This window comes from Odocoileus virginianus, chromosome 10 (genome assembly GCF_023699985.2).
Source record: "Odocoileus virginianus isolate 20LAN1187 ecotype Illinois chromosome 10, Ovbor_1.2, whole genome shotgun sequence".
Classification (NCBI taxonomy): domain Eukaryota; kingdom Metazoa; phylum Chordata; class Mammalia; order Artiodactyla; family Cervidae; genus Odocoileus; species Odocoileus virginianus.
The window spans coordinates 3,319,686-3,335,393 of NC_069683.1; the positions used below are offsets into that span (position 1 = coordinate 3,319,686).

The window sequence follows — 15,708 nt, forward strand, 5'->3', positions numbered from 1 at the left end:
GGCAAGGCATCCTCATTCCTTCCATGGGTCACATTCTTTTAGATGAGTAACCTCTGTTATCTGTGTATATTACCCTTTCCACATCTTTGTGTAAGAGGGAGTAGGGAATAGACTGATAAACACATATGTGAATTGTGTGTTAAAAATATTAGGATGGGTGAGATCAGTCAGTAAGATCAAGAAATTCCCTGTTTTGCATTTCTCAGATGTCATATGTTAGGATCTGAATATCTCATTGATCTTACAGTATTCCTAGCAAGGTTTTTCTAGCTGGGGTTCTATATCCAATTATGCAATAAGATAAAACATGAAAGGTAGTTCATATGCAAATTTGTAACTTGAAAGATTTTTAGATTACAGGGCTCGGCACTTTGTGGCAAACAGTAGAGATTAATGGTGAATTGCCTGAGTTTACACAGGGTCTTTGCACAGACTGCCGTGATCTAGTATCTGTGTGTGTGCTCAGTCATGTCTGACTTTTGCGACCCCACACTGTGGCCCATCAGGCTCCTCTGCCCTTGGGATTTTCCAGGCGAGTATCCTAGGGCAGGTTGCCATTTCCTACTCCAGGGGGTCTTCATGACCCAGGGATCGAACCCATGTCTCTAGTGTCTCCTGCATTGGCAGATGGATTCCTTACCACTGCACCAAGTGGGAAGCCGAAACTAGAATCTAGGAATATTATTTTCTAGTTCCATGGTGTTTCGGTAATTGTCTACTGTAGACCTATTTAACAGAACCTTTCATTAGCTTAATATGTTATTTGTAACTCAATGATTATTTTTCATAAAAAAATTTTTCTTTTTTCTTTTTTTATTTATTTATATTAGTTGGAGGCTAATTACTTTACAATATTGTAGTGGTTTTTGCCATACACTGATATGAAAATCTTTCTCATAACAGATTGCAGATGACCAATGGAAGATCAGAATCAGACAGCAGTGACTGAATTTCTTTTCTTGGGCCTCACAGATCATCTCTATCTGCAAATTGTCCTCTTTTTCTTTCTTCTTTTTATCTATCTTGCCACTCTGGGTGGTAACTTGGGGATGATCACTCTCATATGGATTGATCCCAGACTCCACACTCCTATGTACTTTTTTCTTAGTCACTTGTCCTTTGTAGACTTGTGTTCCTCTTCTTCCATTGCCCCCAAGATGCTGTGTGATATCTTTGCAAATAGAAGAAGCATCTCCTTCGTGGGTTGTGCTGCACAGATGTTTTTCTTTGGTCTTTTTGTGGCCACTGAATGTTTCCTGTTGGCTTCCATGGCCTATGATCGGTATATGGCCATCTGTAAGCCCTTGTTGTACACACTCATTATGTCCCAGAGGGTCTGTGTGCAGCTGGTTATAGGCCCTTATGCTGTGGCTCTTGTAAGCACCGTGACCCATACGAGTCTCACTTTTTGCTTACCCTTCTGTGGTCCAAATGTGGTCAATCACTTTTTCTGTGATATTTCACCACTGCTTTCCCTTGCGTGTGCAGACACCCGGATCAATAAGTTGGTGCTTTTCACCTTGGCTGGAGCAATAGGAGTGCTCAGTGGCCTGATCATCATGATCTCCTATGTTTGCATCCTGGTGGCCATCCTGAGGATCCAGACTGCCGATGGGAGGAGGAAAGCTTTCTCTACTTGTTCTTCTCACCTGGCAGTTGTCTCCATCCTGTATGGGACTCTTTTCTTCAATTATGTTCGACCCAGCTCAAGTTCCTCCCTAGGTATCAATAAAGTGATTTCTCTCTTTTACACTCTGATTACCCCCATGTTGAACCCCCTCATCTACAGCTTGAGGAACAAAGAGGTGAAAACTGCATTCAGTATGAAACTTGAAAGGAAAACTTGCTTAGTATTTAGGTAAAGTAGAACTCTACTTGTATTGTACCATAGATATTGGTAAGGAATGCTTATTAAAAAGAACACTAGCCTGGAAGTCTGAAGCTTCATGTGAGTCCTGGCTCTGTCTCTTCAAGATAACCTGAAAAAATGGCGCAGTTCTTTAATAATTTTCTGCTTCAATCTTCTTCTCTGTGACATGAGAGTGGCTTTAAAATAATATAGAGATGGAGTGAGAATATAAAAGTGTAAATATACCAGAAGAGAACTCAGGGGAATACTGTACAGTCATGCATCTGTGAATCATGTTTAATCTGGACATGAAAAATACAAGTTATAATGAAAAGCTTAAAGTATGACAGACAATATTAAAAATCAAATAAAAGAGAGAGAAATTTTTGTGCTCCTGTAACAAAGAGTGGGATAATATTCCTAATATTCAAAGAACAGTCTAAAATTCACAATGAGAAAAACAATAGGTAATTGTCAACTAAATGAACAAGCATTTTACAAAGGTGGAAATGCAAATTGCCAAAGGTGCATGGAGACAATGTTCAGCATCATGATTGGTCAAGTAAATGAAATAAAATTAAAATGCCAACGCAGTGCCTTTCAATGCAGGTGAAATATTAGTAGTTTCATTCTATTCCGCTGACAGAAGAGGAGCTTTTATTTGGTATGTACTGATACATTCATTATTTCCTACTGGTAGTAAGAATCTACTCCACTATTTCCACAAGGCCATTTGGTAGTTTTAATTTAAAATGATACATTTATATGGCTTTTGACTGAGAGATCCCTTTATTAGAAACCTAAACTACAAAAATATAAATGCCAAAACATAAGATTGCACATATTTAAGCGCTACATGTTGTGGCAAATAAAATAAATCACTTGAATACTAATTGTTGAAGAAAGGTACATATTTTTCAGTGTAATTTTGTGCAGCAAATAAAGACTGAATCAGGTATCAATGGATTGAATTGGAGAGACCTATTGCATGCACGCTACTGCTAGTTTAGAAAAAAATCAGGTTGAATATCAATGCTAGCGCTGGTCGTTAAGGGAAAGGACAAAACCTACATCATGAATAAAATGTATATGTATATATTAGGTGTAAGTGAGCATAGGGAAAATTACAAACAATACATAATGAGCTACTGACAATGGTCATTTCAATGGGAATGGCGTTGGAGGCAGGAAAGGAGAGCTCTTCCTCATACACAGTTGGTGGTGGTGTTCAGTCACTAAATTGCATCCAACTGTTTGTGACCCCAAGAACTGCAGCATGCTAGGCTCCACTGTCCTTCACTATCTCCCTGAGTTTGCTCAAACTCAAGTCCATCGATGCCATCCAACCATCTCATCCTCTGTCACCCTCTTCTCCCGCCTTCAATCTTTCCCAGCATCAGGTTCTTTTCCAGCGAGTCAGTCATTTGCATCAGGTGGCCAAAGTATTGGAGTTTCAGCTTCAGCATCAGTCCTTCCAATGAATATTCAGGATTGATTTCCTTTAGGATGGACTGGTTAGATCTCATTGCAGTCCAAGGGATTCTCAAGAGTCTCCTCCAACACCACAGTTCAAAAGCATCAGTTCTTCAGTGCTCAGCCTTCTTTATGGTCCAACTCTCACAACATCCATACATGACTACTGGAAAAACCATAGCTTTGACTATACAGACCTTTTCTTCGCAAATTGATGTCTCTGCTTTTTAATACATTGCCAAGGTTTGTCATAGGTATTCTTACAAGGAGCAAGCCTCTTTTAGTTTCATGGCTGCAGTCACCATCTGCAGTGATCTTGGAGGCCCCCCAAAATAGTCTGTGACAGTTTACACTGTTTCCGCATCTATTTGCCATGAAGCGATGGGACCAGATACCGTGATCTTCGTTTTTTGAATGTTGATTTTTCAGCCAGCTTTTCCACTCTCTTCTTTCACCTTTATCCAAAAGGCTCTTTAGTTCCTCTTCATTTTCTGCCATTAATGTAATATCATCTGCATATCTGAGGTTGCTGATATTTCTCCCAGTGATTTTGATTCATCTTGTGATTCATCCAGTCTGACATTTCCCATGATGTGCTTTTCATATAAGTTAAATAAGTAGGGTGGCAACATACAGCCTTGATGTACTCCTTTCCCAATTTTGAACCAGTTCGTTGTTCCACATCCAGTTCTAACTGTTGCTTCTTGACTGCATATGGATTTCTCAGGAGGCAGGTAATGAGGTCTGGTATTACCATTTCATCAAGAATATTCCACAGTTTGTTGTGATCCACACAGTCAAATGCTTTAGCATAGTCAATGAAGCAGATTATTTTTGGAATTCCCTTGCTTTTTCTATGATCCAATGGATGTTGGCAATTTGATCTCTGGTTCCTCTACCTTTTCTAAATCCATCTTGAACATCTGGAAGTTCTTGGTTCACACACTGCTGAAGCCTAACTTTAAGGATTTAGAACATAATCTTGCTGTCATGTGAAATGAGTGCAATTGTATGGTAATTTCAACATTCTTTGGCATTGCCTTTCTGTGAGACTGGAATGAAAACTGAACTTATCCAGTCCAGTGGCCACTGCTGAGTTTTCCAAATTTGCTGGTATAATGAGTGCAACAGTTTAAAAGCATCATTGTTTAAGAGTTTTAAATAGCTCAGCTGGAATTCCATCACCTCCAACAGCTTTATTCATAGCAATGCTTCCTAAGGCCCACTTGACTTCACACTCCAGGATGTCTGGCTCTCAGTAAGTGACCACATCATTGTGGTTAACTGGGTTTTTTGGTATAGTTCCTCTTTGTATTCTTGCCACCTTTCTTAATCTCTTCTGTTCCTGTTAGGTTCTTGCTATTTTGTCTTTTATTGTGCCTATCTTTGTATGAAATGTTCCCTTGGTATCTCCAGTTTTCTTAAAGAGGTCTCCTGTCTTTCCCATTCTGTTGTTTTCCTCTATTTCTTTACATTGGTCACTTAAGAAGGCTTTCTTATCTCTCCTTGGAATTCTCTGGAACTGTGCATCCAGTTGGGTAAATCTTTTCCTTTCTCCTTTGCCTTTCACTTCTCTTCATTTCTCAGCTATTTGTAAGGGCTCCTGCTAGATTCAAAGGACTAGATCTGGTAGACAGAGTGCCTCAAGTTATGGACCACAGTTCATAACATTGTACAGGAGGTGATAACCAAAACCATCTCCAAGAAAAAGAAATGCAACAAGGCAAAGTAGTTGTCTGAGGAGGACTTACAAACGTACAGTTGAATTGTGTCTTCTTCATGCTCTCTGGTCTTGCTTGGATGTGATCTTGATGTACCACTTTCATCTCATGATAGATTGCTGCTGTGCCTATCTGATAATGGGAGGACCTGACAGGTCCCAGGTTATTATGGCAGACTGTTTGCTTATTCCCATGATGTCATTTATTCAAGTGTTCTCTCTTTAGAGGGCCTAGAAACAGAGCAGAAGTTCTTTTTCAAAAGCCATAACGTTCTTTGCTGTAAATGGCATAGAATTGCTCCTGAAGCCCCAGGACCTGAGTTATTGCCTTACTGAAGCTTGTAGTAAGCTCCATACTGCTTCTTTCTTCCCAGTATACCTTTGATCACAGAGTCTGCTGTAACATGCAGCCCAAGTGGCCAGACTGCTTGCACTGTGACTGAGACCTGAAGCAGAGCCCTTTCCTGAGCTGATTCACTTAATCCCGGCAGCCTTCTCTGCCATTCACCATGTGGGCTGGAGACCCAGTCCTGACTGCGGAATACACTGCCCCTGAAATGCAGAGAAGGCTCCCAGGACCCTCTGGTTCTTTCTTCAAGGATTTTAGAATCTTAGATCTTCCTTTCTATATGTTAATCCTTTTCTCTCTAAACTTGTAGTTTATACTCAAATTTTGTGTTTTAATTTCTCAAATATTCCATCGTTATTTTAAGCAGTATATATATTCCTTTTTTAGTTTGTTTGCTTTGTTTTGTTTTGTTACATGTGACTGACAATTCTGATATTCTTTCCTTTTCTGGGCTTAGCCAGTTAACTTCCTATCACATGATATAAGTTTGCTATTTCTTTTTTCAATATTGCAGTTTCACAGAATGCATTTTTTTTGATTTTTAAAAATGAAGTAAAGAATTATATTTTCCTATTTTTTCTTTGCTAATGGGAAACTTATTCCTGTTCTTTTTCTATATTCCATTTTTTGGTGGGTGCAATTAAGAGTTATCTTTTTTTGAATCTGTTTTTGATATTTTCTCATTGATTTTAAATGGTTTTAAGAAAAATAAGAGGTAGGAATACTTTTTCCCTGACATTTTTAACCAAAATGTTATATAACAGAACTGCTAAACATGAACCATCAAGAATTATATAGATTTTATGGGTTTGTTTTCCACTAATTCAACAAATATGTATGCAACACTGATTACTGACAATCTTCTGAAATAGATAATGAATAAGAGTTATAAGTGAACCATCAGTGATGGTTGGGGGTTGATAAATTGAATTATCTACTCTGTTCTTGAAGGTTTAAAGAACTAGGTTCTCAGAGAAGATGGTGATTGAGACAGTTCACTCCATGTCATCAGACTACACATTCTTCTCTCTCTTGTGACCCTTCTATCCCATATAACTTTCTTGCCTTTGTTCCTGCTTCCCGGCCTCAGATCATCTCATATGGCACTGCCTGGAATGCCTTGCCTTTTAACTTGAATTTATCTAAATTATGGTTATCTTTTCAGACCAATTCCTTCTTTGAAAATTTTCTGGTCTATTCCAGCTTGCAGTGATCTTTCCTTCCTTTGGAGTCCAGAGACTGGTATTTATTGTTGTTGTTGCTTATCTTTTATTTATTTATTTTTTAAAATTTGTTTTTAGTTGGAGGATAATTGTTTTACAATATTGTGTTGATTTCTACCTTACAACAATGTGAATCAGCTATAAGTATATATATATCCCCTCTTGGGACTACACCCCAGCCCCATATCCCACCTCCCTAAGTCAGAGACTGTTTTTTACTTTTGCCTAGATATAGACAAATGTTACTTTGAACATATGTTTTGTTTTTGTGTCTAGCTATTATCTCCTAACTGTGCTGTAGACCCCTTTTGATACTAAACTTTGATTCTGTGCTGGATACTCCTTTTAATACTTTAAAACTATTGCCTCATTAAATCATTCTGACATCTTTGTGAACTAGAAACAATTTTTATATATTTAAGAGATTAAGAGAGTGAGCTATAGAGAGATTTAAAAGCTTGTTCCAACTGACACAGCCAGTAAGTGATGAAATTAAGACTATGCCAAGGCAGCAAATCCCAACTGGTTCTGGGGGCTCAATGCATCACTCCTCACTGATAGAAAAGACAGCTTTTTTTTTTTTTTTTTTGGCAAAGGAGGCTCCCAAAGGAGATCCTCCACGTTGTTTTCCTAGGACTCTTCCATATGAGAAAAGATACAGTTAGGAAATAATGTTGGTCCAAATGCCACTGAGATCATGTTAATTTTTTGTGCCTCCAGGTATAAGTTCTTGAGGCTTTATTTCTTTAGGGACATGGCTCTAAATTATTGTAAACTTCCAAGAAACTGTCCCTTATTCTATGCAGTGTGTGAATCAATGTGCAGGTCAATGAGTATCTGTTTACTCCCAGGATGTTCAAGATGAGGGATTTGTCTTCTTCACTAAGTACCTAGAAAGTCATGCCTCTTTAGAAAAAGTTGCCCCCGTGAGCAAGATTGAAAGTTCCATCCTTATTTCTAGAAAATGATTAATTCCTTGAAGAAATTAAAGGATCTACATAAAGGATATTATTAAAGAAGTGAGTACATTGTGCTTTGGATAACATGAAGTTTTTGAAATGTGATGGCGAAACTTCAGGCTGTGTTTGAACTTTGGGAATGTAACCATTCTGGATCAGGTTCTCTAAAGAGAGCAGACTGGCATTTTGTTCACATCTTTGTGAGACTAAGCAACTTTTTTTGTGTGACTTTTTCTGAACCTGATTTTTTTGCTTATTTTTCTATAATACAGAGATACAGCAAAAGGAATTCTAAGGTCACAGAATGTTAGCTGTAAAGTGGCATAAAGACCATCCTCCTTGCTTTATAGAAGCCTGAACATGCCATACATCAGAATGCATAAATAGTATTTTGATCAAATATAGAATTAGTATGGTCAACCCCGTACCTCCATACACCTATATTTGAATGGATATAAACAAAACATTCATGCAATGGCTAATGCTCCTAATCCAAGCCTAGAATTGTATTTGTGACCACTGAAATTGTACCCCACATAGCATTAAGCAAGTGATCATGATAATGATGAATAATCAAATAGATATAGCCCTGATTTTTTTTAATCAAACTTCACATATGATTACTATATAAATAATAATAGTACACTGCTTTTGTTTTACTTGAAGAGGAAATAATTGCAGTGATAATAAACGGTATTTAAAACAAGCTTTTCAAAATATGAATTACCTATGTAGTAATCTCTTAGGAATTTTAAACAACTTGATATTTTCTTCCTTGCCTAGTGAGTCAGAACATATGTATTAGTAAATGTATTCTCTGCATTAAAAATTATATATTTGATATTTTGCATATATTATTTCTGTAATTGATATTGCCTAACAGGTTTCAAGATAAGTGCCCTAAAAAGTAGTTTATATGAAAAAGTAAGTCAGTTAATACAATTCTATGTTATTTTGGTGCAAAAGGTGCTTAATTTTCTATACAATTTCCATGACAAGTTGCTCTCTAACATTGGCAGATCAATTTGATTTTTACAGACAAGGCATCTCCATTCCTTCCATGGATCATATCATTTTGTATATGATATAAAATATATGAATAAACTCTTTGTCATTTGTGTATATTACCCTTTCCACATCTTTGTATAAGAGGGAGTAGGGAATAGACTGATAAACACATATGTGAATTGTGTGTTAAAAATATTAGGATGGGTGAGATCAGTCAGTAAGATCAAGAAATTCCCTGTTTTGCATTTCTCAGATGTCATATGTTAGGATCTGAATATCTCATTGATCTTACAGTATTCCTAGCAAGGTTTTTCTAGCTGGGGTTCTATATCCAATTATGCAATAAGATGAAACATGAAAGGAAGTTCATATACAAATTTGTAACTTGAAAGATTTTTAGATTACAGGGCTCGGCACTTTGTGGCCAACAGTAGAGATTAATGGTGAATTGCCTGGGTTTACACAGGGTCTTTGCACAGACTGCCGTGATCTAGTATCTGTGTGTGTGCTCAGTCGTGTCTGACTTTTGCGGCCCCACACTGTGGCCCATCAGGCTCCTCTGCCCTTGGGATTTTCCAGGCGAGTATCCTGGGGCAGGTTGCCATTTCCTACTCCAGGGGGTCTTCATGACCCAGGGATCGAACCCACATCTCCAGTGTCTCCTGCATTGGCAGATGGATTCCTTACCACTGCACCAAGTGGGAAGCCCAAACTAGAATCTGGGAATATTATTTTCTAGTTCCACGGTGTTTCGGTAATTGTCTACTGTAGACCTATTTAACAGAACCTTTCATTAGCTTAACATGTTATTTGTAATGCAATGATTATTTTTCATAAAAAAATCTTTCTTTTTTCTTTTTTTATTTATTTATATTAGTTGGAGGCTAATTATTTTACAATATTGTAGTGGTTTTTGCCATACACTGATATGAAAATCTTTCTCATAACAAATTGCAGATGACCAATGGAAGATCAGAATCAGACAGCAGTGACTGAATTTCTTTTCTTGGGCCTCACAGATCATCTCTATCTGCAAATTGTCCTCTTTTTCTTTCTTCTTTTTATCTATCTTGCCACTCTGGGTGGTAACTTGGGGATGATCACTCTCATATGGATTGATCCCAGACTCCACACTCCTATGTACTTTTTTCTTAGTCACTTGTCCTTTGTAGACTTGTGTTCCTCTTCTTCCATTGCCCCCAAGATGCTGTGTGATATCTTTGCAAATAGAAGAAGCATCTCCTTCATGGGTTGTGCTGCACAGATGTTTTTCTTTGGTCTTTTTGTGGCCACTGAATGTTTCCTGTTGGCTTCCATGGCCTATGATCGGTACACGGCCATCTGTAAGCCCTTGTTGTACACACTCATTATGTCCCAGAGGGTCTGTGTGCAGCTGGTTATAGGCCCTTATGCTGTGGCTCTTGTAAGCACCGTGACCCATACGAGTCTCACTTTTTGCTTACCCTTCTGTGGTCCAAATGTGGTCAATCACTTTTTCTGTGATATTTCACCACTGCTTTCCCTTGCGTGTGCAGACACCCGGATCAATAAGTTGGTGCTTTTCACCTTGGCTGGAGCAATAGGAGTGCTCAGTGGCCTGATCATCATGATCTCCTATGTTTGCATCCTGGTGGCCATCCTGAGGATCCAGACTGCCGATGGGAGGAGGAAAGCTTTCTCTACTTGTTCTTCTCACCTGGCAGCTGTCTCCATCCTAGGTGGAACTCTTTTCTTCATTTATGTTCGACCCAGCTCAAGTTCCTCCCTAGGTATCAATAAAGTGATTTCTCTCTTTTACACTCTGATTACCCCCATGTTGAACCCCCTCATCTACAGCTTGAGGAACAAAGAGGTGAAGAATTCATTCAGTAGAAAGTTTGAAAGGAAAAACTGTCCAATTGGTAGGTGAAATAGAAGTCTATTAATATTTTAGTGTAGATGCTGGTGCAGAATGTTTAGTGATAAGAACACTAGCCTGGAAATCTGAAGCTGCATGTGAGTCCTGGCTCTGCCTGTTCAAGATGATTTGAGAAATGGTGTAGTTCTTGAGGTTTTTTTTCTGTTCCAATCTTGCTCTTTGTCATGTGAGAATGGTTTAAAAACAATATAGAAATGAATTGAGAGTATAAATATAAAAATATACCAGAAGAAACTGAGTATTTGTACAATTGTGGATATGTGAATTCTATTTAAAATGGGCAAACTCAATGTTACAAGGAAATTTTAATGTACCACAGTCAATGTTAAAGAGAAAATAATGAAACAAAGAAAATATTTATGCATGTGAGCCAAGTGATGGATCATATCTCTCTTACCTATGGGTTATAAAAATAGTCCCAGCTGTGGAATATGCTGTCTCCAAACTGAAAGAAGCCTCCCTGGACACTCAAGTTCTTTCTTCATGAATTTTTCTTTGTAGGGGGTGTTCTAGCATGAGCCCTAGACTTAACCACTAGATCTGTAGATATTTACCTAATGTGTCAAATTTCTGAATCTTAATGAATTTTCTCTCATTCTTTGGAGAATATATGTTGCAGGGAAGAGCCAATTGTGACTCCACATTAGATCTTTTTCTTTTACTTTAACCTTGTTTCCTGTTCCTTTTGTTCATTTAAAGGATACTCTTTATATATAATGGCCTGGGAACCCTACCCCTCTGTCAGAATATTAAATCAAAATGCCTTTTTTTGGGACCCTGTCCACCTGTGAATGGCTACAGGGAGGAAGAAATTAACACATCCCCTCCCCGAGTCTTGCCATTCTAGGAGCTATTTACAAGATTAATGGTCTTCTTACCTTATTTCCTCACCTCCCCCTACTTCATCTCTTTTCTGTAAAAGAAACTGGCATCCAGGCCACGATAAGATGGTTATTTTGAGACGTTAGTCTGCCATGTTCTCGGTCAGCTGAGTTTCTGAATAAAGCAGTAATCTTTGCTTCAACACCTGGTCTCTCGGATTTATTGGCCTGTCATGTGGTGAGCAGAGTGAGCTTGAACTCAGTACCACATGCATTTTACAAAGACCTCAAATATTGGAGCACCTGTTGTGTAACTTGCTGTATTCATGTAATGTTATCAGTGAAAAGGCCATTAAATACGGTATCCACTAAGTGTAGTGGATGGGAAGGGGGTCAGATACCTGCAGACTACAGTGAGGAATGAAATAGGGTTGACATAGCCTTAAAGCAATATGATAAATGGATATTTTTGTTCATCTTACATGAAAGTAAACTGTTTCTCATCTTTTTTTTCCTTTCTAATCGGAATGGAGAAGACTACATTCCTCAAATCATGACTGTATGCCATGTGCTGGAGCTCCATTAAATTATCCTGTATTGGTGGAGCACTGTCAGAGGGACTGTTATTGGAACTTGAAGCAGTCTACAGGCATCCTCTTTTTTTTTTTTTTTGGTATTCTTTTTTTTTTTAAGTTGAAGTATAGTTGATTTACAATGTTATGTTAGTTTCATAGCTAACATAACTAACCCCTTACTTTCTTCTGTGGTAACCACCATGTCTCTAGTCTGTGAATCTATTTCTGGTTTCTAAACACATTCATTTGTATCATTTTTATACATTTTTTTTAGATTCCACATATCAGTGAATATCATATGATATCTGTCTTTCTTTGTCTGATTTACTTCACTTCATATGATAATCTGTAGGCCCATCCATGTTGCTGCAAATGGCAATTTTTCATTCTTTTTATGGCCAAGTATTATTCCACTGTATATATAAATATCACATCTTCTTTATCCATCCATTGATGGACAGTTAGCATGTTTCCATGTCTTGCATAGTATAAATAGTGCTGCAGTGAATATTGAGGTATGTGTATTTTTTGAATAATTTTTTTTTTCTGGATATATGCCCAAGAGTGTTATTGCAAAATGTTATGTTAACTTTAATTTTAGTTTTTAAGGAACCATCAGACTGTTTTATATACTGGCTGAATCAATTTGTATTACCACCAACAGCAGAGTTCCTTTTTCTCCATATCCCTTCCAGCATTTATTATTTGTAGGCTTTTTAATGACTGCTATTCTGACTGACATGAGGTGATACCTCATTGTAGTTTTGATTTGCATTTCTTTTATAGTTGCAATGCTGAGTGTTTTTTCACATGCCTGTTGGCTCTATGTATGTCCTCTTTGGAGAAATGTCTAATCAGTTTTTCTGCCTCCTCCCTTTTTTTTTTTTTTTTTGAGGGGAGGGCTTCCCTAGTGGCTCAGGAGGTAAAGTATCCGATTGCAATAAAGGAGACCTGGGTTCAATCCCTGGGTCGGGAAGATCCCCTGGAGAATGGAATGGCAACCCACTATAGTTTTCTTGCCTGGTGAATGCCATAGATAGAGGAGCCTGAGGGCTATAATTTATGGGGTCTCAAAGAGTCAGACATGACTGAAGCAACTTAGCATGCATGCACACCAATTTTTTGATTGAGTTATTTGATTTTTTTTTACATTAAACTGTATGAGATATTTGTATAATTTGAGAATTAGTCAATCCCCTGTCAGTCACATCATTTGCAAATATTTTCCTCCATTCCATAAGCTTTTTATTTTGTTTATCATTTCCTTTGCAAAAAATGTTTAAGTTTAGTTAGGTCCCATTTGTTTATTTTTGCTTTTATTTCTGTTGCTCTAGGAGACAGATTGAAAAAATATTGCTGCAATTTATGTATTTATGTCATAGAGTGTTCTGCTTATGTTTTTCTCTTCAGAGTTTCAGAATATCTGGTCTTACACTTAGGTCTTTAATTCATTTTGGGTTTATTTTTGTATTTGGTGCTTAGAATCTTCTAATTTCATTCTTTTACATGTAGTTTTTCAGTTACAGGCATTCTTTTAGAGTCATCCAGTTTCTAGATGGTCTAGACTGCTGAATTAAATATAGAAATAACATGACTACCTCTTATGCACCCTTTGTATCTTTGGTAAAGGCATTAATTTCTCAATTCAAGTATCCTGGAATCATATCATTTCCACTGACTTTAAGAAGTCTAGATCCATGTAAACCCATGGCCAATTCATGTCAATGTATGGCAAAAACCACTACAATATTGTAAAGTAATTAGCCTCCAACTAATAAAAATAATTGGGAAAAAAAAAAGAAGTCTAGATCCGTAACAGAACCTTCTACCACTGAATTTCTCATGAAACTGGATTCCCTTCCATTAGTGTCTTTTTAAAATTCCTTTAGTGGAAGGCAGGCCTTCTAAGGAAACACAGTCACCCAATATCTTCTTTGCTCTTATATCCTTGAGTTGGAAATCACCTGGCCTAAATGCTATTTTCTCATCATTTGTCATGTTAGTGGATTTTCACAGTTGCCAGATTCATTGTGCAATAGTAACCACTGCTCTCGATAGTTCTCACATGTTAGAAAACATTGCAGAAGCCAAAGCACAATTTTCAACTGTACTGTGCCCCAATTCGCTACTGGTGAGTTTCAGTAGCTGCTGGGCTAGGGCACGCTGATGGTTACCACCGCCTCATTCCACCAACAATGGGCTCTCATTTCCATTTGTCTGGTGAGTGGTCTGATTCCAGAAACCCATTCCAAGAATCTGCTGAAGGTACTAGTCAAACAAGTTACTAAGATAAGTTGTTACAATTATAAAACCTAAACAAAGTTTTGTGCATATATTATAAAACGAACAAAAACACTAATGTTTAATGTGGTAAAAGCTTGGATTTTTATAACAGTTAATCTGCTACTGCTTCTTCTGAATAATTTCAATAATCTGAATTAACTCAATCTATTTACATATATGGTTCAGTGAATTTCTAATACAATGAGATGGGAAACACTTTCCAATAAAATTTGGAAATTGAATTTCAAAAAACTATCCTTTTGGAATGGCTTTCCCTAAGAAATTTTAGTCCTCATTTACGCCTTGAATTTAAGAAAGAACTCCAAGAAGAACAGATCACTTAAGACTTGAGGTCATATATGGTCCTGTACAGACTGGCTACAAATCTAATGACCAATTCAGTTAAGAAATCTGGACCTCACTATTCACCAGGGAAATGAAAATCAAAGCCACAATGAGAGATCACCTCACATTTATCTAAATGGCTAATGTGAAAAAGATGACACGTAATGAGTGCTAGCAAGGATGTGGATAAAAGGGAACCCTATGCATGAGACAAGTGCTCGGGCCTGGTGCCCTGGGAAGACCCAGAGGGATCGGGTGGAGAGGGAGGTGGGAGGGGGGACCGGGATGGGGAATGCATGTAAATCCATGGCTAATTCATTTCAATGTATGACAAAAACCACTGCAATGTTGTAAAGTAATTAGCCTCCAACTAATAAAAATAAATGGAAAAAAAAAAAGGGAACCCTTGTGCACTGTCGGTGGCATTGCAGATAGAAAACTACTGCAGATTGTACTTTGGGAAACACTATGGAATTCTTTCAAATAATTAAAAATAGAACTGTCATACAATCCAGGATTTTCACTTCTGGATATTTACCTGAAGAAAACAAAAACTCTAATTTGAAAAGGTATTTATTGTAGCATTATTTACAGTAGTCAACATATGAAAGTAACCTACATGCCCTTCAACAGATGAATGAAGATGTGATATGTAAATATGTATGTATATATACACACATGATGAAATACTACTCAGTCATAAAAGATGAAGTGCCCATTTGTGACAATATGAATGGATTTAGAGGATATCATGTTAGGTGAAATACTGCATGATCCCACTTATACATGGAATCTAAAAAATAAAATGAACAAACAAACCAAAGCAATATCAAAATAGACTCAGAGATACAGAGAACAAATGGGTAAATGCCAGAAGGAAAGAAGCTGAAAGGAGTGGGCAAAATAGGTGAAGGGGATTGAGGTACTCACCTCCAGTTATATAAAAGTTTTGGTAATATAGAGCATAAGGAATATGGTCAATAATAGTGTAATAACTTTGTATAGGACCAGATGGTTACTAGACATATCTTAATGGTGATCATTTTTCATAATATAGGCAGATATCAATGTTCTATGCCATACATCTGAAAGTGGAAGTGAAAGTTGCTCAGTCCTGTCTGACTCTTTGCGACCCCATTGATTTTACAGTCTATGGCATTCTCCAGGCCAAAATACTGGAGTGGG

At 37.5% G+C, this 15,708-nt stretch overlaps 2 protein-coding genes across 2 annotated transcripts; both read left to right on the forward strand.

The window, feature by feature from the left end:
• Positions 1-917: 917 nt before the first annotated feature.
• On the forward strand, positions 918-1,862 carry LOC110149750 (olfactory receptor 5G3-like). Its single transcript, XM_020912335.2, has one exon. It carries the CDS (start codon positions 918-920, stop codon positions 1,860-1,862), a length of 945 nt encoding a protein of 314 aa, XP_020767994.2.
• Positions 1,863-9,545: 7,683 nt separating this feature from the next.
• LOC110149749 (olfactory receptor 5G3-like) lies at positions 9,546-10,490 on the forward strand. Its single transcript, XM_020912333.2, has one exon. The coding sequence runs from the start codon at positions 9,546-9,548 to the stop codon at positions 10,488-10,490; it is 945 nt and encodes a 314-aa protein (XP_020767992.2).
• The last annotated feature ends 5,218 nt before the right edge of the window (positions 10,491-15,708 follow it).

What these genes read in the sequence shown, in the direction of transcription:
- LOC110149750 (XM_020912335.2), top strand. Translation starts at nt 918, where the DNA reads ATGGAAGATCAGAATCAGACAGCAGTGACTGAATTTCTTTTCTTGGGC.
- LOC110149749 (XM_020912333.2), top strand. Translation starts at nt 9,546, where the DNA reads ATGGAAGATCAGAATCAGACAGCAGTGACTGAATTTCTTTTCTTGGGC.